Source organism: Cibotium barometz, chromosome 13 (genome assembly GCF_041138505.1).
Source record: "Cibotium barometz isolate CiBa-2024 chromosome 13, ASM4113850v1, whole genome shotgun sequence".
In the NCBI taxonomy this organism is placed as follows: domain Eukaryota; kingdom Viridiplantae; phylum Streptophyta; class Polypodiopsida; order Cyatheales; family Cibotiaceae; genus Cibotium; species Cibotium barometz.
The window spans coordinates 45,290,999-45,316,033 of NC_141058.1; the positions used below are offsets into that span (position 1 = coordinate 45,290,999).

Below are 25,035 nucleotides of genomic sequence, written 5' to 3' on the forward strand. Positions count from 1 at the left end.
GTGGCGCCTTTGAATGGTTGTGATGTATTGCTTGTTGGGTGTTGGACTCACACACTCACACACACAAACTTGCACATTAGGGTTAGGTGCAGGGTAGAGAAGCTCACACACAGAAATGAGGGAGAGAGAGAGAGAGAGAGAGAGAGAGAGCCAAAAGTGTGGTATCCACAAAATGCAAGTCAACCCTTGCATGTGTGCCATATCCATATAATATAGAAGTACAAAATATTATATGTTAGAGTGTCCTTTTACACTTGATGTCCAAGGGGAAAAACCACATGGGAAAAAGTGCCCTTGGTTAAGCCCTGTTCACACATAGCACTACCATAAGTGAGCATATGTCTACAAATCCCCCCCTGTAGTGGAAGTGTGAACCTGTACAAGGTAGCAGATCACTCTCTGTATGAGAGTAAGCCCAAAGCTTTGCGGAAAGCTTCAAACTTTTCTCGAAGTAAAGCCTTTGTGAAAAGATATGCAACATTATCCTGTGTAGGGCAATTAGATAAACTGATCTCCCCTGCATGTAGCCTCTCTGTGACATAGTGATGATGAATCTCAATGTGCTTGGTACGTGCATGAAATACTGGATTTCGTGCCACGGCCATAGCACTCTGGCTATCAGTGAGAATGGTGGTGGGTGTCTGCTGACACTCACGAAGATCAGCCAATAGTCTCCTCAACCATACACAATCTACTGTAGCTGTAAAGACTGCCCTTTACTCAGCCTCACAAGTAGATGTAGCAACAGTGGGTTGCTTTTTACTCAACCACGATATGCATGAACTGCCAAGAAAAAAACAATTCCCACTGGTGGATTGTCTGGTATCATAATCACCAGCCCAATTTGAATCACTATATGCATAAAGCTGCAAGCTGCCCTCCTTGGGATAGAACAAACCAAGATCTAGGGTACCCTTAAGATAACGAAAAATGCGTTTGACTGCTTGCCAATGCTTTGTGCCTGGGCTGTGCATGAATTTGCTCAACAGACACCCCAAAAGGTATGTTTGGCCTCGTGTTACACAAGTAAATGAGGCATCCCACTGCCTGGCTGTAAATGCCAGTCTCAAAAGGCTCTCCAATATCATGCATAGTAAGCCGTACACCTGGTTCTACCGGAGTAGAAATGGGCTTACATTCATCCATGTGAAACCTTTTTAGCAAACTTTTTATGTACTTAGTTTGCTGCATAACAATGCCATCATCTGTATGCATAAACTGTATGCCGAGATAGTAGTGTAAATGCCCCAAATCTGACATATCAAATTCAGCTTTCAAATCAGCTTTGAAATCTGAAATTTGTGCTTTGCTTGTACCTGTAATGAGCATGTCATCTACATACAAGATGACTATGAGAATATCGGCATCGGTTTTCTTCACATACAATGTGCTTTCAGCTGGACTATTCTCATAACCTTGGCTGGTTAGATGAGCATGTATCTTATCATACCAAGCTCTTGGAGCTTGCTTTAACCCATACAATGCTTTGTGCAACCTGCATACTTTATGTTCCTCACCAGGAACTACAAAACCAATGGGCTGATTTACATATACTTCCTCCTGTAAATCCCCATTTAAGAATGCAGTTTTGATGTCCAATTGATGCACTTTCCATCTTTTATGGGCAGCCAATGCAATTACTGATCTTATTGTGGTCATTCTCGAAGTAAGAGCAAAAGTCTCTTCATAATCTATTCCCTTTTTCTGGGAGTAGCCTTTAGCCACAAGTCTTGCTTTGTACCTGTCAATAGTACCATCAGACTTTCTTTTGACTTTGTACAACCACTTTGTTCCAATTACATGCTTGCCTTTAGGCAATTCCACAAGATCCCATGTATTGTTCTTCATTATAGAAGAAATCTCAGCTTGCATAGCTTGCAACCAATGCTCATTCTCATGTGCTTCTTCATAAGAAGAAGGCTCTTTTGAATCAAAGAGACCACCCATTGCGAATGCAGACTCCCCACGATGTACATTCAAAGCATGGCTGGAACTAGCCCTTGTTCTACCTGTGAGTGGAGCTGCAAGTTTGCTTTCTTGCAAAGTTTTCAGCAACCATCTTGGCACTGACTTGGCTGTGTCTATGGCTGTTTGCTCTTCCCTGACAAGATCTTCCACTTCTTCCATAGAAGGGGGCTGAATGGCTGGCTGGTCCACATGTTCTACATGTGGATTTTCTTGTGTAGGGGCTTGCTGATCTGAATCTCCCCTAATTGCAATGGGTAAAAGTCCTTCAAACATGTCCTGTAAGCCTGTATCATTGCTTTTATGCAAGCTGTACATGGGCTGTTCTGAATTTTCAGCAAATACCACATCTCTACTGACAAAAATCCTTCGTGTAGTTGGATTATAAAGACGGTATCCTTTGCTTTCATTGCTGTAGCCCACAAAAATGCATTTAATTGCTTTGTCATCTAGCTTTGTTCGGAGTTGTTCTGACACATGTGCATATGCCAAACACCCAAATGTACGCATATAATCCACTGGTGGCTTTCGACTATACCAAGCCTCAAATGGTGTTATGGTTTTCAAAGCTTTTGTTGGACACCTGTTCAACACATGAGTTGCACACATTATAGCTTCCATCCAAAATTTGTGAGGCAACTTTTGTGCTTTCACCATGCATCTTGCCATCTCCATGAGAGATCTATTTTTCCTTTCAGCTACACCATTCTGCTGCGGTGTATAAGGCACAGTACATTGGTGTTTGATGCCAAGCATGTAATCCTTGAATGCATTTGACATGTATTCTCCACCTCTATTTGAGCGGAGTGTTTGGACTTTACATGCACACATATTTTCAGCCATTGCTACAAAGTGTCGAAAGCATGTAAACACATCTGCTTTCGCTTTCAAAGGGTAAGCCCAAGCAAACCTGGAGTAGTCATCAATGAATGTGACGAAGTAAAGATGCCTCCCTATGGATGGTGTCCGCATTGGACCACATACATCACTATGTATGAGCTGTAATTTACTTTCAGCTCTAACAGCTCCATCTTTGGGAAATGGTTTTCGTTGCATCTTTCCCAAAATACACCCCACATACATGTCTTGGTGGAGACTCAAGAGGCGGCATATTATCAACCATATGATGCTTTTGCAAAAGCATCAAACTTTGAAAATTTACATGCCCAAAACGAGCATGCCATAGCTCTGCATCATGCATAGTAGGAGTGTGGGCAGCCACTGTATTTACATCATAAGTGCGCTTGTCAAAGCTGTCCAGCTTATACAAGCCTTTGTATCATGTTCCAGAAGTGACTATTTCATAACCCTTTGATGGGTCTTTTACCAAACACTTCCCATCTTCAAATTCATAAACCTTGGTCGTTTATGGCTGAGACGGAGAGCAGATATTTCTTTATTCCTAGAACATACAATACATTTTTCATACATATATTGGCACCATTGGCTGCAATAAGTTTACTGGATATGTGGTATGATATGCACATGATACAGTGCGGCCATTTGAAGCATAAACCAAGTGCTGAAATACATCTTTGCATGAAGTGATGTGGCTCGAAGCACCACTATCAAAATACCATGATGCATGCTGTCTGTCAGATGCAATGCAAGACATATCAGTGTCTGAAGCACTTGGTGTGTCACTAGTGCATGTGACCAAAAAAGTGTACTCTTCCTGGATTACATTAGCTGATTGCTGTGCTTTGTCATTAGAAGAGTCTGCTACTGCATTGCCTGCTTCTTTTCTTTTCTCTTTTGCAATCTGCTTCCTACATTCACTGATGTAGTGTCTAGGCTTATGGCAGTAGTGACATTTGCCCTTCTTTTTGGGCTTGTTTGCATCCCCTTTGTCAGACTTTTCACCACTAGAAGAGGGCTGTCCATGACCAGCCTTGCTAGATTGTTGTCCCCCATGCCTAAAGCTCTTTGCTTTACCCCTATCCTTGGCTGTAAATGCCTTTTCTCCACCACGGTTGCTCGATAAGTTTGCTCTTGTTTGCTCTTCTTGCAAGAGTAAACCCACGAGCTCTTCAAAAGTGACGGGATCACCACCTCCTCTCATTGAGAGGTTGAGAGAGGTGTGAAAGCCCAAGTAGGAAGGCGGTAAAGAATGAAGAGTGTTGGTGACCATCTGTCTGTCTGGGATAACCTCATCAATGTTGAGCAATTGTTCCTGCAAATCTTTCACTTTGGTGAGATGATCTGCCATGGAGTCACCCTCATCCATATAAAGAAGATCCAATTGCCTCTTCAAGTAGGCAACCCTTGCCTCGTTGCGTACCTGATACATTGCTTCCAATGTGTCCCATGCAAGCTTCGATGTCTTGCATCAACGAATGTGCGAAATAATAGTCCTTTTCACTGAAAGGGCTATCAATGACATGGCCTGTGCATCTCTAGAGTCCCATCTCTTCTGCTCTTGTGTGGGAGCAGGATCTACATCAGGAGCTCTTTGAGCACCTCCCCTTTGAGGCGTGGCTGGCTGTATGGTAAGTGGGCGTGTGTCATCACCACACACGATGCCCCAAAGCCCTTTGGCTACCAGCAAATTACGGATCATGAAACTCCAGAGGGAGTAGTTAGATCCATCCAGCTTGTCCTCCTGGGTGAGCACACCAAATACATCTGTAGCATTCTGTGCCATGTCAACAAATATATCTGCAAGCAAACCAAGCACCAATGTGCACTGCCAGGCAACCAAATGTCCTGTGCAAATGCAAACCAAACAGAGAAATACCTTCATGCAAGGGCAGCAGGCTTGGAGCAGACAGTGTTAACGGGCGTTGGAGGAAGCCAGCAGGGCGGCGGATGGCTGTGGGCAGCCGACGGGGAGCTGGGGCTGGAGCTTACGGAGCTGATGGGATAGGCGTGGGCGGCAGCCGTAGGCTAGCTGCACCAAGGCCTGGCGGCAGCGGAAAACAGAACGGGCGGCAGCCGTCGAGTCATCGTCGTCGCTGTAGCTGGGCAGGTGTCGGGCGAGTCGGCAGACGGAGGCGGGCGCTCAGAGCAAGGCGAGCACGGCTCTGGCCGTAGGTAAGTTTGAATGGGCGGGAGCCGTCAGCTGGGCACGAGTCGTTGGTGGGAGCGAACGAACGGATGAACAGAGCAGCAGTCGGAACGGAACACGTCGACGGAGCAGGACGGGGGGTCGACGCTGGGCGACGGCGACGAAGGCCGGATGGGAGCAGAACGCCGACGTGGCTCCCGGATGGAGCGCTGACGGCGAGGGTGGCCGGAACCGTGACGGAGCTGGGCGGCGGCGGTGCTGGGTCGCCGGTTGCAGAGGGCGGTGCCGCCCGCGAACTGGGCGGCGGCGGTGCTGGGTCGCTGGTTGCAGAGGGCGGTGCCGCCCGCGACACTAGTGCCGCCCGTCTTTGGTGGCCGGACGGAGGAGCGCTGACGGAAGCGGGCAGTCCGGCGACGGAAAAACGCAGATGACGGACGGAACGGCAGTTTTCGACGGAATTTCGACGACGGAATTCAATTTTTCCAGGGGCAGAAATCCACAGGCAGCTCCCTACTCTGATACCAAATGTTGGGTGTTGGACTCACACACTCACACACAAACTTGCACATTAGGGTTAGGTGCAGGGTAGAGAAGCTCACACACAGAAATGAGAGAGAGCGAGAGAGAGCCAAAAATGTGGTATCCACAAAATGCAAGTCAACCCTTGCATGTGTGCCACATCCATATAATATAGAAGTACAAAATATTATATGTTAGAGTGTCCTTTCACACTTGATGTCCAAGGGAAAAAACCACATGGGAAAAAGTACCCTTGGTTAAGCCCTGTTCACACATAGCACTACCATAAGTGAGCATACGTCTACATTGCTTGGAAAGCCTTGGCATACACGTATTGATCCGTGCAAGGCTTACAAGACTAACAGGATCACCTTCATGCATAAAGGCCGAGAACATGTAATTGATGCTGGTGAAGAGGGTGATACCATTTCCCTTATATCTCATGTACAAATTAAGAAAGTAATGAAAAAGAGTATTTTTGCGTACTTGATTTTTGTACGAGATCCTGTTGAGGAAAATGATGTACATGTAAACACTCTTTGTAATGATAGGCTGAAATTTTTGCAAGAGCACAATGATTGTTTTGCCGATGAGTTACCAAATGAGTTACCACCTGCACGACCGGAAGATCATCGCATTGATCTTGTGCCGGGTAGCTCACCACCTAGTAGGCCAGCCTATCGTGTAAGTGCATCCCAAAAAGAGGAGATCATGAAGCAAGTAAATGAGCTTCTTGAGAAGGGTTTGGTTCAACCAAGCTCTTCCCCATATTGTTCACCCGTCCTCTTAGTTCAAAAGAAGGATGGATCCTTTCGTATGTGTGTGGATTATAGAGCTTTGAATAAGCTCACCATCAAGAATCGGTTTCCGATTCCACGCATAGACGACATCCTTGACAAGTTGGATGGATCGGCATGCTTTAGCCGAATTGATCTCAAGAGTGGATATCATCAAGTGCGTGTAGTGCCTGAGGATGTACACAAAACTGCTTTCAGGACAGCATTTGGGCTTTATGAGTATCTTGTTATGCCTTTTGGTCTTACAAATGCCCCGGCTACATTCAATAGAATGATGGATCGCATATTCCGTGGGTAGAGGAAATTTACAGGTGTCTTCTTTGATGACATCCTAGTCTTCTCGAAGGCCGAAGAAGAGCATAAAGCTCATTTGGCTATTGTTTTTGAAGAGCTCCATAAGCCTAAACTCTTCATAAATGCAAAGAAGATTGAGTTCTTCTTGTCAGAGATACATTATCTTGGGTATATTGTGTCCAAAGATGGAGTGCGGATGGATCCTGCAAAGATTGATGCAATTCGGAATTGGCCCGAATTGAGTTCGGTGCATGAGATCCGTAGTTTTCTTGGATTATGCTCTTACTACCGCAGGTTCATTCGGCACTTTGCATGGATTGCTTCTCCTTTGCATGATTTGACAAAGAAGAAGGCCGTCTTCAAATGGACTAATGTAGAGAGAGATGCATTCCTCAAATTGAAAGATGCAACTACTCATGGTCCAGTGTTGATCGTTCCGGATTTGCAAAAGCCTTTTTGTGTGGAATGTGATGCATCTGGAAATTGCATAGGAGCTGTCCTTAATCAAGAGGAACATGCCGTGGCTTATGAGAGTCGTAGATTGCATGATGCAGAGCTATCTCTTGGCATTTATGAGAAAGAGCTCTTGGTTGTAATTCATGCACTTACTATATGGAAACATTACCTTCTTGGGGCTGATTTCACTGTGAAGACAGATCACCAGAGTTTGAGGTATTTTCTTACTCAAACTAAGTTATCAGAGAAGCATATGAGGATGGCCAATTTCCTCTCTATGTTTCATTTTCAGCTCTTGCACACCCCGGGAAAGAAGAATGTAGTGGCCGATGCATTGTCACGAAAGCCGTATGTAGCAGCTATCTCAGTTGCCTCTCATGGGGACTTGTCTACCATGCGTGATTTGTATCATACGGATGCTGATTTTGCCACTATTTGGGCTGATTTGATAGCTGGTCATGCACATGCCTCATATGTGATCTAAGAGGGTTATCTCATGAAAGATAATTGCCTATGTGTGGTGTCTGACATGAGGCAAAAGGTTTTGGATGAGTGCCATGCTCTTCCATATGCTGGTCATAGAGGCATGATGCCTACTACGCACATGATTGAGCGGTATTTCTTTTGGCCAGGTATGCGGAAGGACATAGAGGCACATGTACGTGCATGTATCACCCGTTAAAAGGTCAAATTTGATAGGCAAAAGGCACCAGGTTTGCTTCAGTCATTGCCTATTCCCACGCAGCCATGGGAAAGTATTACAATGGATTTCATTATGGACTTGCCACGTACCCAACAGGGTAATGATGCAATTTGGACAATTGTAGGCAGGTTTAGCAAGCAAGCTCATTTCTTGCTGGTCAAAAAGACCATCAAAGCTGAGCATATGGTTAAAATATATCTTGCACAAGTGTTCAAACATCATGGAATGCCGAAGTCCATTGTGGGGGATAGAGATCCCAGGACTACAAGTCTCTTTTGGCGGGCCTTATTTGATAATATGGGCACCAAATTGGACTTATCATCAGCTTATCACCCTCAAACGGATGGGCAAAGTGAGGTTGCAAATTCATCCGTGTTGGATCTCTTGAAATGTTATGTGGCGGATCAGAAGTCTTCTTGGGAGAAGTACTTACCGCTTGTGGAATTTGCATACAACAACACAGTGCATGCATCTACGGGAAAGGCCCCGTTTGAGATTGTTTATGGTAAGGTGGTTTTGCCACCCATCCTTCGCACAAAGGATGAGATATTTGCAGCTGATGAGTATGTAAGAGACTTCGATATTGCTTTTGCTCAGGTGCGGACAGCCATTGCAAGGTCACAAGACAAGCATGAAAAGGCTGCAGACAAGCATAGAAGGCAATTGGATGTTAAAGAGAATGATTGGGTATTGCTGAAATTTGAGAAAGCAAGACTTGCAAAGAGGCCTGGCAAAGAGGGTGCATATCCTAAGCTTGCAACCAGGTACTATGGATCTTTTCGAGTGATCGAGAAGATCAATGAAGTGGCTTTCAGATTGGCATTACCTAGTCATTGGTACATACACAATGCTTTTCATGTGAGTCTCCTTCGCAAGTATGTAGGGCCGGAGCCCAGTGAAATGGTCATTGAGGATCCACCAGAAGTGGATGAGCTTGAGGAGATCTTGCAACCAGAGCAGATTGTGTATCACAAGGAACGCAAGCTTGCTGCAGGCAAAGTTGTGAGGCGTTACCTTGTGAAGTTTAAGAACTATCTTCCCATTGATGCTAAATGGGTAGATGAAGAGTTCTTCAAAGATTGCCCGCATGTGCTTCAGACATATTTGGATGCATTTCAGTTGCGGACAACTGTTTAGAAGCGGGGGGGGATGTCACCATTTGGCCACCCGAATGGTTCACTCTTGCTTTCACACTATGTACATATTGGATTGGTGTCCATGGCTTATGGAATGTGCCTATGCATGTGATTGACACGTGTCATGCTGTATAGTTGGATATGATATTCCGTTGGGACTTGACGTTATCATGCTCGGAATATCTGGAGGACTTGGCTTTCCGCTGGGACTTGTGCCTTTGTGTACATACCCGGAAACGCCTGGAGGATTGGCTTTCCACTAGGTCTGGTATCGCATATACTTGCCTGGAAACGCCTGGTCTTATATGGTTTCATGAACGGAAATTGCTCATACCAATGCTGCATTGCATAGCATCTTTATGTGCTTGCCTGCAAATGAAATTGCATGCTGTTTTCATGCCTGCATGACCTATGTGTAGTTCCGGGCTAGGGGACGCCCGCCCGTGAACCGTGCGTGTGAAACTGTCTGCTAACATGGTTGTGTGGCATGTGAACAGGTGGTAAGTATTACCCAATCTAGGCTCAAATAGCCCTTAGGACTTGGTCAATATTTATAAGTGAGTGCATTCCCACTTCATTAAAGTTTGGGCGCCCAAAAGTCACTTATAAATTATGACCGCTTCCAAGTTCACACTCACTGAAGTCCCGAGGTGGACAAGACTCAATGTCCAGGACCTGATCCTCCCTTTTTACTCATAAATGGGCATCTCCCCATGTCCCCTCACCTGATTGGACCCCAATTCACTTACTTATTAAGAGAAAATTCGTGTTTTCTCCTCATGAGGATTTTTGGAGGCTGAAAACTCTGTTTTTCCACCATTTCTCTCCATTTCCAAGCACTCCATAGCCATACCCAACTTGCTAGGGTGTTTTCCAAGCTTCCAAGAGTGTTTCCAAGTGCAAATCACTCTCCTACTCACTCCCAATGACTGAAATTCAGCAAAACAGCTCTCATTTTTGCTGTAATTTTTGGTCTTTTTGCTGAAAACCCTAATTTCAGCGGCAAATCGAAGATATCAACACTTCTAAAGCTTCCAACGCGAAGGCTTCGGCTTGCAACAATTTCTACGAAGACTGGTAAGCTAATTTGACAATATGTTGTCATTACTTATTCAGTAGAAGGGCGGGACTCCTTGTTTAGCCGCCCTGTATAGTATTTCTCGTCCTATGTGCTCTTGAAGATGTTGCTACCTTGCTTGGTAGAACATAGAGCCAATGGTAGAGAATGTGGGCACTGAAGTCGGGCCGGGTATCAAGGCAGCTCCTTGGTGATCTACATCGACATACCATTGTTTTCTAAATGCTGAATTTCATATGCATTGGCATGGAGGATTTGGCAATGGATGCCCGTGAAGCTATGTATTGAATTTCTTCAATAGTAATACAATTTACTCAAGGGAGGGGTCGGCCGTTCCCGCTCATTGTGTGTCTCTTGTCAATTCAGCAATTTATTTCTTGTACTTGAGCGAGTGTCCTTCAAATCTTAGTGTATTTAAGTGTATTGATTAGCATTGTGTTCAACCAAGTTACATTTACAATTTGACCCCAAGCCTTGCATACCATTTACTCTTTTGCATCATGTTCAGTGTTTCCCTGCACATCGGGGCTTGTCCTCGTGCTTTGGTTTGCGGTCAGGGCATTGTCGAAACATGTGCTCTTTGCTACCACAAGAAAAACATTTTCCCTCTTTGGCATATTGCTCTCTTTGCTTCGGGGTCAAGCCAAATTGTTCTTCTTTGGGCCCTAATCTTTAGATGAGGTATTTTCAGCTTTACCTCCCTTGTGGGTCTCCCGGAAGTTCTTTTTAGGTGGCTGCTGTCGACCTTTTTGCAGATTTGGGACAGCCTTGTCTTTCCCCTTTGAACCGCCTTGATCCTGCTTAATTTTGAGCACCAATTGCTCTGTAGCAAGAGCAGAGGCTGTGAGCTGTTGCAAAGTATGTTTCGGGTGCAATTTAATGCCCGAACGATAAGCTAGTTGCAATCCAGAGCGAAACTTCCTCTTTCTTTCATCCTCAGTGATTTGCATAAAGGGAGTTACCTCAAGCAACACTTTCCAAAACTTGTTGGCATTCTGTTGCACGCTTTCAATCTCTTTGCTCAAGTCTATCCCACTTTTGGGTGTTCCCTTTATTCAACGGGGCAACCCTATCTGCATGGGCTCCATGGGCCATCATGGAAGTTTCATGAAGCACGGTGGCATGTGCTCCACGAACTTGAGAATCAGATGCATGTGACTTTCGTGAGCAAGAAACCCACTTTTAAAGCCAAAACTCATGTTCAAGGTGTTGATGCAAATCACACCATTTGAACCCACTCGAAGTATAATGCCTGATGCTTGTTCTACGATGGAATCATGAATGCAACCTTATGTGCCTTACCCTCTCCACGCACCAATGCTAGATTTAGAAGAGCTGTTACCCATCGGGGGAGAAGGCACACTGTGGGAGACCGTGGCTAAGCACACAAAGCCGAAAAACCCCCACTTAGCTGACGTGTTGGAAATCTGGATTGCCACTTTCATGATTGGCTACTGTTTCCACAGGCGGCGCAAGGCACACCCAGTTCATACAAGGGGAGGCTATACATCCATCACCACAGATGATACCAATCCTCACATCAAGGATTTTGGTATACAACCGGATTGGCGAAAGGAATATCTGATGATCCCTGAATAATGCATGTGACCATCATGCCCTCCATGAGCATAGCATATATATACCTGTCAGGCTTTGTGCCTTGTGGAGAAGATGCATGACGAGAGGTGACTGTCACCTCTTCCTTTTGCATAAATGACCTCAACCTTTGAGATGCGGGATCTCCATGCTTCAAGCGAGGTGGATTTCTGAATTTCAGCTCTCCGTCTTCCCCCTCTTTGATGTCACCTTTGCGGAGGAGGTAAGAAAGTGCCAACTCTCTTGGCTTCTTTCCCACTTCCCGTGCCATGGACTCAAAAGTCGCATCTACCATTGCATCGGCTTTCCTTGCTTCAATAGCACTTTGCACATGGGGATCTTTATGCAAAAATTTTAGCTCTTGCTCTTGTGCGTGCAAAAGCTTTCTCATATGCTCCATTTCAACCTTCATTGCATCAGGCTCTTCTTCTAGCATGATTGTCTTTCCTCGAGATAGTTGTCCCTTTGAATCACTATCATTTACCCTTTCAAGGGGCTTGTGCCTTCCTCCTAGAGCATCAGAACCACGCGAGGCACTTGATGGGCCCCTCGAATTAGGCACTTCCAAAGGGTTGCCTTGGCTGTCCATTGTGTTAAGTGTGCCAGAAGCAGGGTGTCGAATACACAGGTTCATTTCCCCACTAGGAAGAGGGAAACAACCATGCTCTGATACCAATGGAACCGATCCCGTCAAGTGGGAATAGACTCCGTTGGACACCCACACGCGTAATAGCACAACTTAATATCACAATTTGAAACGGACAACTTAATAACAACTGAAGTTTGAAATGAAATGAAATGAAATAGATGGACACTAGCACTGGGGCCGGAACGGGCCGACTCCCCCCTCAATATATTTTATATTATTGGGAGTATTTAACAAATACAATGCTCCATGGGTTCAAAGAACGAGATGATGTCCATGTACAAATGAATACAGTACCAAACCAAAAGGCTCGAAGTAGATGTTTCGAAGGAGAGCGACCACTTGAGTGGTCCAGTCTCTATGGTCCTGTGTCTTCACTGGACTCCGCGGAGAGCGCCCCACTGGTGTTCCAGGACCACGCACAAACAGGCTCTCCCGTACTAACGCCTGGCTCTCCCGATCTTGGCACCTTTGGACCGTGGTTCTCCAAAAGCTTGGACTACCCGGCACCGAACGGGTGTTAGCCGTAGAGAGAATCCTTTATCAGATTTACAACAAAGTTCTTTACTTTAAATCTGAATTCACTTACTTGTAGCTTGCAGATGGAAGACCAATACCCGGAAGTGTATGTGTGCAGCTACTAGTGGTAGACACCAAGACACAGCAGCCTGTCGAGAAGGATGAGGAGGAGTTGCCTGTGTAGAAGGTGTAGCCACCTAGGAGGTGCAAAGCCACCGGTAGCCGTCTATGGATAGGAGGTGTAACCGCCTATAGAGGTGATGGAGCCAGTCGTCTGTGGAAGAGGAAAAGGAGTAGCCTGCTGGTGAACACGCGCAGCCTACTGGACAGAGGGAGGTGGCGTAGCCTGAAGAGTTGTAGGCGCACGATTGTGTGTGTTGGGGTGGTCGTGGTGCTTTCTTTTGTAGAGGTTGGAGAGAAGTAAACAACCACAGCTGGCCGGCTTCCCAAGATTGCATGGGGGCGGCCAGCTTCATGGTGGTGTGGGTAGGTGACCATGCACCCACCCCCACACACACAAGAGGTTAAGTGTGGCTCCCCACCTTGGCCCATATGTGGGTGCCCACTTTTTAAGTGAATGTGAACATACAACCTTATAAAGCAAAAGGTTAGAATTAAAACTTTTACACCAACAAGTGCAATACACTTACCACCTGTTCACATGCAACAAAACTTGTCAGAAGACAGAGCAAACTTCAGGACTCACTGGTAGGCGTCCCCGCTTAGTAAGTGACACGTCAAGCAAGCAAACACAAGAATACAAGTCATGCGAAAACAGTTTCAAACATGCAAAACATGAGTTCATGTGCAAATAGTATCATGGACATATCTCCCGTTCATGGAACAAGTACAAAATATCTGTCGGGCACAAAAATGGCATGACATAAAACATAAATCCTGGTCTTCCTATGGAGTGACAGTCCCATAGGTAAAACACAGTTCCAGGCACGAGCCTCCCTATGGAGTGACAGTCCCATAGATAAGACACGGCACAAATACTGGCTCTTCCATGGCGTGACAATCCCATGGATAGAACACAGTCCAGGTCATACATGGGTGGCACCAGTCTGGCTCCTGTCCATACGACACCATCCTGCTAACACACGGGTGGCACCAGTCTGGCTCCCGTCCATGTTAAGCAAAAATATTGGCCTCTTCACATGAGACACCGGCCTGGCCTCAAGTGAACAAGACACAAAACTGGAGATGGACCAAATGGTCGGCCAATTGGTGACAGAGGCATTCAAGAACCTCAAGGTGGTTTTGTCAGAAGCTCCTTGTCTAGAGCAGGGTTGTTTGGTACGGCGTACGACGGCTTATCGTATGGAATACCGTTCGATACGATACCGTACATACTTGTACAGATTTTTTCAGGAAAAAAGAATTTGTTTTTAAAAAAAAAAATCAATTTTTTTTTCTTTCACCATCCCCCCCTGTCCTATTGGTGCAGATCACACGTACCTCTTACTATCACTGGCGAGCTCCACACCAGCACCCACACAGCCCACACAGGCATCGCATACAACTTTCTACTTCACCCATGACTTGGCAGACGTATATGAGCATCATGTATATGATGGGCTATTCCAGATGGATCCCCTATCACCTCTAGACACACTCACCACCCAATTGTCATCTCTACTACATACGGCCGCCACCCGTATCTTCCCCCATCATACACACATTGCACACACAGATAGATCTAGGAGCATCTCCCAGAATCGGTGGTATGATGATGAGTGCAGAGAGCTATATAGACACCTCCGTGCCCAGAGAGCACTGGGGACCATTACACAGAGACAGGCGAGCCGACAGATGAGGACCCTCACACGCCCTAAGAGGCGTGCATATGAGGAGGCACAGTACTGGGATATATACCACCTACTCATGAGCAGAGATGCAGCCACTGCATGGCGTAGGATGAGAGAGCCTCGCCCTCGTACCCGGATTGAGGATCCACACACATGGCACACATATGCAAAGAGCCTTTACCATATCCCTCAGCAGCCGCCCATACCACAGCCACAAGAGTCCCGCCCGACCACCTCTACTTTCTTTACTGCCTCGATGGTAGAGAGAGCTATCCGTCGGTTACAACATGGGAGATCGGCTGACCACATAGGTATACAGAGTGAGCATTTTATTTATGCAGCTGACACATTGGGACCCTTTGTTGCTCACCTCTTTAATAGGGCACTAGTGGAGGGCCTACCAGCTGAGTGGACTATGCACACCATCGTGCCTCTCCACAAAGCGGGAGACATTCTAGACCCCAGCAACTACAGGACTATCATGATTGGTCATACATTGGCCAAACTTTATGGCGCAGTGCTCGAGGCAGAGTTGAGCTCATATGCAGAGGAGGAGGGACTACGAGCACCAGGGCAGGCTGGATTCCGACGATCTTTCTCCACTATTGACCATATATTCACTCTGAGATGTCTGATTTACCAGGCTAGGGCGCGGGAGAAGAGATTATACTGCTGCTTTGTGGATTTCCGCAAAGCATTTGACACGGTGCCATGAGAGAGACTCTTCCAGTGCCTACAGTCATTGGGGATCCCATCAGAGATGATTTGGGGCATCTATGCTTTATATGAGCAGGTCCTCGGGCGCATACGATGCCCTGGGGGGCTATCTGATGTTATTGCTAGCACCATAGGTGTGAAGCAAGGATGCCCACTCTCTCCTACACTATTTGGGCTATACATTGATGTGGTGGCTGACTTCATTGGTCACGGTGGTGGGGACGGGGTATAGACATCTCAGGTACTGCAGTCCACATTATGCTATATGTAGATGATATTATTCTGCCTGCAAATAGCTGGCTATGGTTTGGGCTGATTTGCGTCGATAACTGGTTGCTTATGCGATGATTGCATGTGCATGTTACTAGACCTTGATCTGATTGATGGATTATTGGATGTCTGGAGTGGGGGGAGGAAGGGCCTATTTAAAGGCCGCTTGCCTGACCAGCTGCTTGGGCTGCCTGACCTGTCCAAAACTTTTCATGCACTGGGGACTTGGTTCAATAAGCAGGTGGGTTACAAAACTGTGCAAGACTTTGTAGTGGCAATTGATTTACTCTGGCCTGATTGGTGACTTGTCCTTTAATTAGGGCTCACAAAAAATGCCCAGTGTGCATCTCTAATCCAAAACTTTCCGTGATAGTACATGCTTACAAAACGTGTTACAGAACTGTACAGGACTTTGCATCACGATTGATTGACTGACCCTGGCCTACATTGATGGTGATTGGCGGCTTGTCCTTAACTAGGGCTTACAAAAAATCCCCAATGCGCATGCGGCATCTCTAACTCAAAACTTGCCCTTATAGTACGTATGTGTCCACATGCCACCAACTCATAGTTACCACGGAACGTCGTTCCGCCTTCCTGGAACGCCGGAACGCCGTTCCGGGCGAAGGCACGTTCCCGGAACGCCGGAACGTTCCGCAAAAAAAAAAAATAAAAATAAAAATTTGCGGAACGTTTGTTTTGCTTGCAGAAATGTATGTTCATGTCTTGGGGGAGCAAATATTAGGAAGCATATTTGGCTATCCGTATACAAAAAGTTACATTTTTTTGTGTCATATGCTGACATGTCATATGACGTGGCGTTCCGCGACGTTCCCGATCCGCTCCCGTTCCCGTTCCCGCTCCCGTTCTAGCATCCGATGTTCCCGGAACGTTCCCGTTCCGTGGTAACTATGCACCAACTGCATTGGGTGCATGCGACCGGGCACACCTGCCTTCCTAGGTCTAGACCACCCTCCACCTACCTGCCATCCTGGTCTCTACCCTCAGCAGAGCCCATGATGCCAGAACTGTTTTTCCAGTCTTTATCCTTATTGCTCCTGGCCCAATTGCTCCCACATGGCTGCCCCAGCAGCCTACCCCTGACAGGGGCTGCACGGGACCCAACAGAGAGACGAGTTTATACCTCAAGAGGAAAGAGTTTATACCTCGAAAAGAAAGTCACCGTTGCAAAGTGTCCATTAAAATTTACATAACATTGCAGAGTGGCCTACCTCTGACAGGGGCTGCCCGCCTGTTGTGGACGGGACCCAACAGCAGACTTATGAGTTTATACCTCAAAAAGAAAGGCCCCATTGCAAAGTGTCCATTAAAATATTCATGCATATACATGTGCTATTTTGCATAGTTTTTCATATTGACCACTGTTGGAACATATTGGTCTGATTTTTCAAAATGTGTAAATATGTACCTGTTATGTGTATACTAAGATTGTCTACAATGTCACTCAATGTAGAACTCGGGCAAGGTTCCTGGAATGGGGCTTGTTCACGCTCCGATCTCTCTTCTGCCTTCCCCTTTCTCAGGAGAACACTTCAAACAGGCGGTGGAGTTGGCTCCCTTATTCAACGAGCTTGTAGATCGTGTGAGCATGGATGACAAATTCTTGCAGGAATCTTTGTCCAGGTACTCATCTCGATCTTATCTCCACACATGGGTGTGGCATCTACGCATTATAATACTGTCTAAAAGGTTACATAAACTAGTGATTATCTAGACTAGTGGTCAAGTTGTATTTGTTGATTTACTGTTTTAGTACTACTGCAGGACAAAAAGCGCTGACACTTTTACAGCTAGGCTTCTTGATATTCACTCTATAGTCATGCATGAGGGGGTCAAGCAGGTAATACTTTTATCGTCTTTTTAACTTGAGAAAAAAAAACCAAAGATGATTTTTTGATTGTTAGAACACAATCTTTTAACTAGTCAGAATATCTATGATGCCACCACTCAAAACTGAAGATAAGTTTCAGCCGCTAGGACCACTTGATGGCTGCATGAGCCCTGCAAAGGAGTTCACCTTCACATACCTGTATAGAATTTAGGATAAGGAAAGTTGAAAGGTAATAGTGCATGTGGCAAAAAGCACCAATGTCTGTATACATCCAGATAGCAAATGATTATCCTATGAACCCTCCTCATCCAGTACCAATATTAGGGCAGAGAGAAAAGAAGAGTCAGGTCCTGTGATGGGAGAATGTCATGTCGGCGGAGAACCTCCTAGAGTTGTCTGTGTGGTGGAGGATCTTGATGCTCTGATGCTCTGGGTTGGTGTTGTCTGGCTCGTAGAATGGATCGAGCCCTCTCGCTAAGAACTCCTATGGGGTGCGGAGTGGGACCGCGGGTATGGGTGGTGTTATGTCCCAAGGCTAACGAGGGTTAAGACCTTCAAGTTAGGTTACTTTTAGCCTAATGTTAGGCATCTTAAGTAGGGGTCTGTAGACTTTATGAGACGTGTGCTATATTTGGCTCCTAGTTTATAGGAGGCCTATATAAGTGACTATGATTCTGTTTGAGAGAGAGAGCTCGTTAGACTTAGACTCGAGGCCTTGAGACTACTCCATGCTTACATCTTATGGGTGTGTATGGTGGCATGGGACACTAGGGACTTTGCATGTGGAGCCATGTCTCAGATGTTACTATCCCTCTTTGCTTGGTGGTGAGCCTGAATGGCTCTATGGTTGGGCGATGAGCTAGATGCTAGTGTCTAAATGTGTTTCCTTTTTACTTATGCTTAATTGCAAGGTTTGTTAGCGTGGGGGCTTTACATTGGTATCAGAACGAGACCTCCTGGAATTAAGCTATGAACACTTTGGATGGAGAGGAGAAAATCCATTGTGTGGATCTTCTAGGTTCTAATTTGTGGGTGGCTTTTTGTCTTCTAAGGCCCAGTGGAATGGGACACTGAGGGCAGAAGATGAAGCAAAGTCAGAGGTGAATGGAGAAGACGCTATGGGTAGGTATGCTCAGATGGTTTTCTTAATTGTTGCATATCTATGGAAAAAGTAAGAGCTTTTTGTCATATTTGTGTGTTTTCTTATTCTGTGATAGATCCGGTATGCATGTGTACAAGGGTAACACCTTGGGCCATGGAGTTTTTCATGCATAGGAGGCTTTTGGACTGGTTTGTTGCACCATACACAGGGCTGGTCGGGTTCTGCAGAAAGCTGAATCCTATGCGCTTTTTGTTGTGCATGGGAATTTATGCTTTTCGGGACTCTACTGTGTGCTATTTCTGTGTATGGCTGCAAACAGCAGTACCTGCATCTGAAAACCAGAAAACGACTACGGGAAGGTAACCCTAACGTGTATACTGTGGCATTTGTTGAGAGGAAGGCGCATGGAAGAGAGAGAGAAAAGCTGTGAACTGTAGTGTGCTGGGCATGTGTATGGCTGACAGCAAGGCTGGAGCATGGGTGCATGGACGCACTACGGGGATACATCGCTTTTCATTTTTTTTTAAAAAGCATTTGCATGGGTTATTTTGGGCATCTTTAGCCATAAGTGGCTTTTATGCTAAAAACAGGGAAAAGAAAGCTGAGAGTTGGGCGCCCTGTTATTTTGGGGTTACGCTTGCTTTTTTGGGGAACATACTCATAAAAGCCTACATGCTTGATGTGTGGGCTGAAAGCCGACCTCTATGAGTTGTGCTTATACTAAAAGATGAAGCTTAAGTGCTCTACCCACTCAAAGCGACCATCAACTTTCTACCTTCTTTAATTCCCTGCATGGTTGCTGAGATCTCTGCATCTTCTACTTCATGGCGGAACAACAAGCAACTTTGGGTACGTATGGATGCTTTTGGTGGCCAGCCCACAACTGTGTCATCTGTTTATGACCTCCTGAGCAATTCTACCATGCAGTCTATAGAGGTACCTCTCGGCACACAAGTACACATGATTTCTACACCTTAGGTACCGTCTCAATATTTGGGACAACAAGTTCCTATGGCGAGTTCTGGTATTTATTGATCTTAATCTTTAATTTGCTTTTTCTAATATTCTCACTATATCACCAATATATGGGCTATGTGTAACCTCCTCTGCTTTCTGGACAGACTTCACCCGCTCCTCAACCTCGTGCATCTCTTTTTGTGGATTCTTTGTATTCCATTGTGTTTGATTTACAGAGACAGTTACTGGAGCTACGCTTCGAGGCTCCCCAAGTTGCAGCTAGTAATCGTCCTCCTCTGCAGGTTTCCTTTCATCCGGAACCTCTCTCCGGGGAGAAGAAAGTGTGAGAATCTTTACTTGGACAGCTAGCTTGGGGAGTGCACCGCCTTTAAAAAAAAAATCTGTACGAGTACACTGATGCTCATCGTATCAATCAAAGCTTCAACATAAAGTGTTCACCTGGTGAAAGGACCTCCGTGTGAGTAACAACATGGGCTGATTCTCAACTTGTGTTTATGTCACCATTTGGTCCCTTCACCAGTCTTGATGAGTGTTTTGGGCATAGTCACATGGAACGGGAACGGACAGATGGAATGGGGGTCTGTTATGGAATGGGAACGGGAACCCGGAAGGAAAATGGGAACGACACGTCATCACCATGTGGCTACCATTTGCAAGCTAAGGAGATGCAAGGGCATATGTTGCCAAGCCTTTTAGATGCAAGGTCATGCACCACTCTCATATGATATGATATGGTCATAGAAAAATACAAAAATTCTCATTTACTAAAAAATTAGACCCAGATTGCCCTTAGCCAAGGATGCACATTTGTGGAACGGGAACGGAAACAACACAGGTTATGGAACGCATTCCCTTGTTCCCAAGGCTATGGAACGGCATTCCATCTTACTATGGTTTTGGGGCAAGCCTACACAAAAGAGAACCAAGGTGAGAACAGGGATTTTCCACATAGGAAAGTTGAAGCATTCATTGGCAAAGTTTGGCCTGAAAGATGGCCACACAACATGAGCAGCATGGGATTTTATTCATAAAAGCAACTTATAATGTTTATAAGTCAGTGTGTTCACACATCATTAATGACAGGCTGGGCATGTACAAGTGGACAGGAGGAGGCGCGTAGGTCAAACTGGGTCAACAAGCTAGGAAAAGCATAAAAGTTGGGAGGGGCTTTTGTTCTCATCATCAGGACTCTAGCCGACTGCAGCTGTTTTCTTTCCTCTCTTAGTGCTGGCCACACACAGTCACCTTCTGGTGATTTCCTTGCAAACTGGCTGTACATAGCAGCAGGTAGCCAGTTTGTTCTTTCTCTCTCTCCCCTGTGCGCTGGCCGTACACAAGTGATAGCTATTGTTCTCTCACTCAGTTTCTGCTGGCTGCTCTTGAGCTGGCTGTACAAACAGCTGAACATCCACACGTGTGAACAGCAGCAACAGTTTTCTCTCTCTGCAAACTGGCCTTACAGTGGGCTGCTGATCTCCTCTCTCAGAGCTCTGTATAGAAGTTTTCTTCCTCCTCCTGCTGGCCACTTGCAAAGTGGTCGCCTGTTGGCTGTTCAGCATGCTGATCTCCTCTCTCAAAGCTGTCTGTACAGAAGTTCTCTTCCTCCTCCTGCTGCTAGCCACCTGCAAAGTGGTCGCCTGTTGGCTCTTCAGCGTCTGTTCAGCGTCTGTTCAGCATCCGTACAGCCGTACAGTACCCACATGTGCTATTTCAGCTGGTGTTCTTTTCTTTCACAAATCAGGCCGTACAACGGGCAGTGTTTGAGGCTGATTTTTGGGACTGCTTTTGGGACAGTTTTCGACAGATTTTAGTGCTGTTTGTATCTTGGCTCTGGATAGAGATCTGGGCAAGAGCCTTGCTGATGCTTTGTGGAAAATCCGGTGCAAGTTTGCACTGCACCTTGGGTTCTTGTAAAAGCTTCTATTGAATAAAGAGGTTCCTAGAGGGTGAGCCGTTTCAGCTCAGTGTGGTGTTTTTATATAGTTTGTGGTTCTTTTACTGTGTTTCAAGGCTGTGTTTGATATTTTTGATGGCTGTCCAGAATCAGCCTTAGACTTTTTTTTTCCGAGAAAAGATCCTTTCATTAGTTATAAAAAAACGCCCATTGGGCTACAAACCCTCTCCTGCTCATAAGAAGGCAAAGCAGAGAGCCAATCAAGGCAGCTAGGGAGACTCTCCCTAGGTGCAAAAAAGTACAAATAACAGTACAAATAACTGAGAGGCTATATCATACAATAGGAGGGGGGAAAATCCAAACATGTGGCCTGCAATCAAGGCAGCTAGGGGAGACTCTCCCTAGGTGCAAAAAAGTACAAATAACAGTACAAATAACTGAGAGGCTATATCATACAATAGGAGGGGGGAAAATCCAAACATGTGGCCTGTAGTGCCAGCGGGGGGTACCTGCGTGTAGAGTATAGAAGGGGCCGCTGCGCCAAGTGGTGTGGAAGGCCTGGCGTCGCAAGATCGCTCGATCCCAGTCGCCCCGGATGCGGTCATACTGTCCTCGCAGGGTCTGAATCAACTTCTGCCAGATCCCCCGAACAGTCTCTGCTGGTGGCTCCAGTCTCCCCTCAAAGGCCTTGAAACAACGGGCTTTCCAGGTGAACCATATGGTGAGGCTGCTGAGGAGCTCCCATCGTAGATCCCTCTCCTGTGTCCAGCCGGCGGACGAGAAATCCAGTGAAGGAACAAGGCGAGGTTGGCCCCTAATGAATCTGATGGCCTGGCTGTCCTGCTCCGTCTCGTATCCCAGAGCAGGCCCTGACGAAGTCGACCAAGCAGCGGCTCCCCACGTATACATGCCCTCTGGAGAGAGGGGGACCAAAATGCGCAGCATCCTTAGCCAAATCTACTGCGCCTGTGGACAGTCCCATAGGCAATGTCTCTGTGTCTCCAATGGGTGGCCGCATTGGACGCAGGCCGACGGAACGCCACTGTAGACAAACCAGGTGCCAACTGCAGAGCCCTTGTGGGCAACCAGCCACCACTGGAAGTCGAAATCGTGCGTGTCTGTCGGCTAGCCTAGAGCCTGGTCCAAAAATCCTCCAGGAACTCCTGTGAGAGTCCCTGTAGCCGCCAATGCTCCGATGCAGCTGGAGAGACCATCCTCCTCGCAGTCAAAATATGCCTCCCCAACCGAACAGTGTACTGGAAAAAGGTGATCTCTGTGGCCTCGGGGGACGCATAAGGATCATGACACTCGTACTCGCCAGGGTCCCAGTGGAGCCAGGCCAAGGGGTGCGCAGCATATGCCCATATGCGCCAATCAGAGTCCACATCTGCAGGGTCTGGATCAATATGCCACTTCCGAGAAGCGGCGGCCACTACCCGTATCCTCTGAAAGATGCACTCTGCAACCAAAGGCGACTCCGCCTCTACTCTCTGGATGCCCTCATCCTGTATCTCATAGTAGAGGCATCTACCATCCTGAGTGCAAGCTCTGACAGCAATCAGGATCTCCAACTGTGTAAAGGCTCCCATCCACCATGGGGCCACTGGCTCGAAAGACGTGAACCACTCCTCATTGAGTGCCTCCTGAATGTCATCCCTCATAATCAGCCCCCCTCTGAAGTGACTCAGCCTCTCCACCTGGATCTCCTCCGGGAGATTGCAAAAGGCTTGCCATCTCCAAAACTGCGTGCTGGGCCTACCGCCAATGGTCCCCAGGCTAGACGAGGCCGAGAACCCAGCGTATGACCCTGCTCTGTGCGTACCGCGAGGCTCCAGATGAGCGGCTGCTGGCCCGCTCATCATCACAAGTGGGAGGTCTCTGAGAAAGCCCCGGTCGCAGCAGCTCCCAAGCTCGCAGGATGCTCAAGGCAAATCTGTCCTCCCATCCTCTACTGAGGCCTGTCCTCCTCATCTCTATGAAGATCCACCGTATCTCTGGTGCCCAAGTGTCCCCCTGCTGGGGGAGCTCTAGCCTGCAACCGCTGAAAAAGAAGCTCCTTCCTAGGCTCAGGGCCTGGAAGCAGCCCCCGAACAATAAGCTTCCCCAACAAGGCTCTACTCTGATCAGCTGGATCTATAATGCCCAAGCCCCCCTGGGCCAGTGGAAGAGTAATAAGTGCCCAAGCAACCTTAGCCCGGGCCGGCTGACCATCCCGCCCAGACCAAAGAAAGTTCCTGATCAGCCTCTGTACCTGGCTGATGCAAGAGCTCGAGAAGATCCAGCAAGACGTGATGTACCACATAGTCGCTAAAAGCACCTTATTTGTCACCACCACCCTCCCAGCCAAGGATAGCCGAGCTGTACTCCAATATAAAAGCTTCTTCCGAATGCTCAGAAGAAGCGGGGCGATCTGCTGCTCAGGTGACAAATCAAGTCCAATCTGGCATCCCCAGATACTGCAGAGCTGTGCCAGAAGGAATCCATCTAAAACCCTGGGTTTGGGCTTCATGCCGGAGTGGGAGCGCTATTGATCCAAAAAGCCACTATCTTGCGCCAATTGATCAATGCTCCCCGAAGCCACACCAAAAACCTGTAGCGACTGCTCTGCCCTCTGTAGATTGGCCTCCTGGCCATGCAGAAACAATCTCGTGTCATCAGCAAACTTAGAATCGAGCAAGTCCTCACCCCCGGACTGGGAGATGGAGTCCTCTCAAACCAACCTCCTCTGCTGTCAGATACATGCTCATAGCCTCTGCAAAGAAGAGAAAGAGGAACGGGGCGAGAGGGCATCCTGACGGACTGATGTGGTCAACTCAAAACTCGGCCCCCATCCTCCTGCCACCATCAACACCTGGCTACGAGCTGTGGAATATAGAGCCGCCACTCCTCGAATCCAGTCTGGCTCAAAACCCAGGCGAAGCATAGTGCCCTCTAGGAAACCCCAATCGACTCTATCGTATGCCTTCTCAAAATCGAGAAGCATCACGACCAAGTCCTCACCGAGAAATCTAGCTCGGGCCGTCCGCCTCCCAGAAGGTGAAAATGTTGTCAAGGATACTGCGCTCCTTGACAAATCCTGTCTGGGTAGCATGAATCAACTCCCCAAGGAAGGGCTGGATCCTCAAACTCAAGGCCTTTGCTAGGACCTTGTAGACAATATTGAGGATCGTAATAGGCCTCCAATGCCGAATATCATGTGACACTCCCTCCCCCTTGGGGATAAGAAAGATGAAGCCCTCTGAAAAGCTCTGTGGCATCACCCCAGTGTCCAAAACATACTGAAAGCCCCTGCGGAGACCTGGCCCCAAAAGGTCCCAATAGCGCATAAAAAAGGCAGGCGTCAATCCGTCCTCCCCAGGGCAACTATGACGCGGAAGGACCCTCAAAGCCTCAACAAGCTCATCCTCTGAAAGAGGCTCACCCAAAACTGTGCGCATACGATCTGTGACCCTCCTCTGAAAGGGGCTCACCCAAAACTGTGCGCATACGATTTGTGACCCTCCTCTGCACATGGGCCCACACAGTCTGTCTGCAAACATCACGTGCCTCCGTGGTTGGCTCCGTTGAAAGCAGGTCTCTATAGAACTCAATGGCAATGGCTCTAATCTCCCCGGGCTCAGTGGCTAACGATCCGTCCTGCCTCCTGAGCTGGCGTACTCTTGCTCGAGCATGGCGGGGTCCGGTGATCTCAAAAA

At 47.0% G+C, this 25,035-nt stretch overlaps 1 protein-coding gene across 1 annotated transcript in view; it reads left to right on the forward strand.

The window, feature by feature from the left end:
• Positions 1-25,035, forward strand: part of GSH2 (glutathione synthetase 2) — an 87,405-nt gene that overhangs the window by 26,073 nt on the left and 36,297 nt on the right. Inside the window, exons 3-4 of the mRNA XM_086807574.1 lie at positions 16,989-17,158; positions 17,300-17,375. Of these exons, the coding sequence (XP_086663700.1) occupies positions 16,989-17,158; positions 17,300-17,375 (246 nt within the window). The remainder of the gene's footprint in view (positions 1-16,988; positions 17,159-17,299; positions 17,376-25,035) is intronic.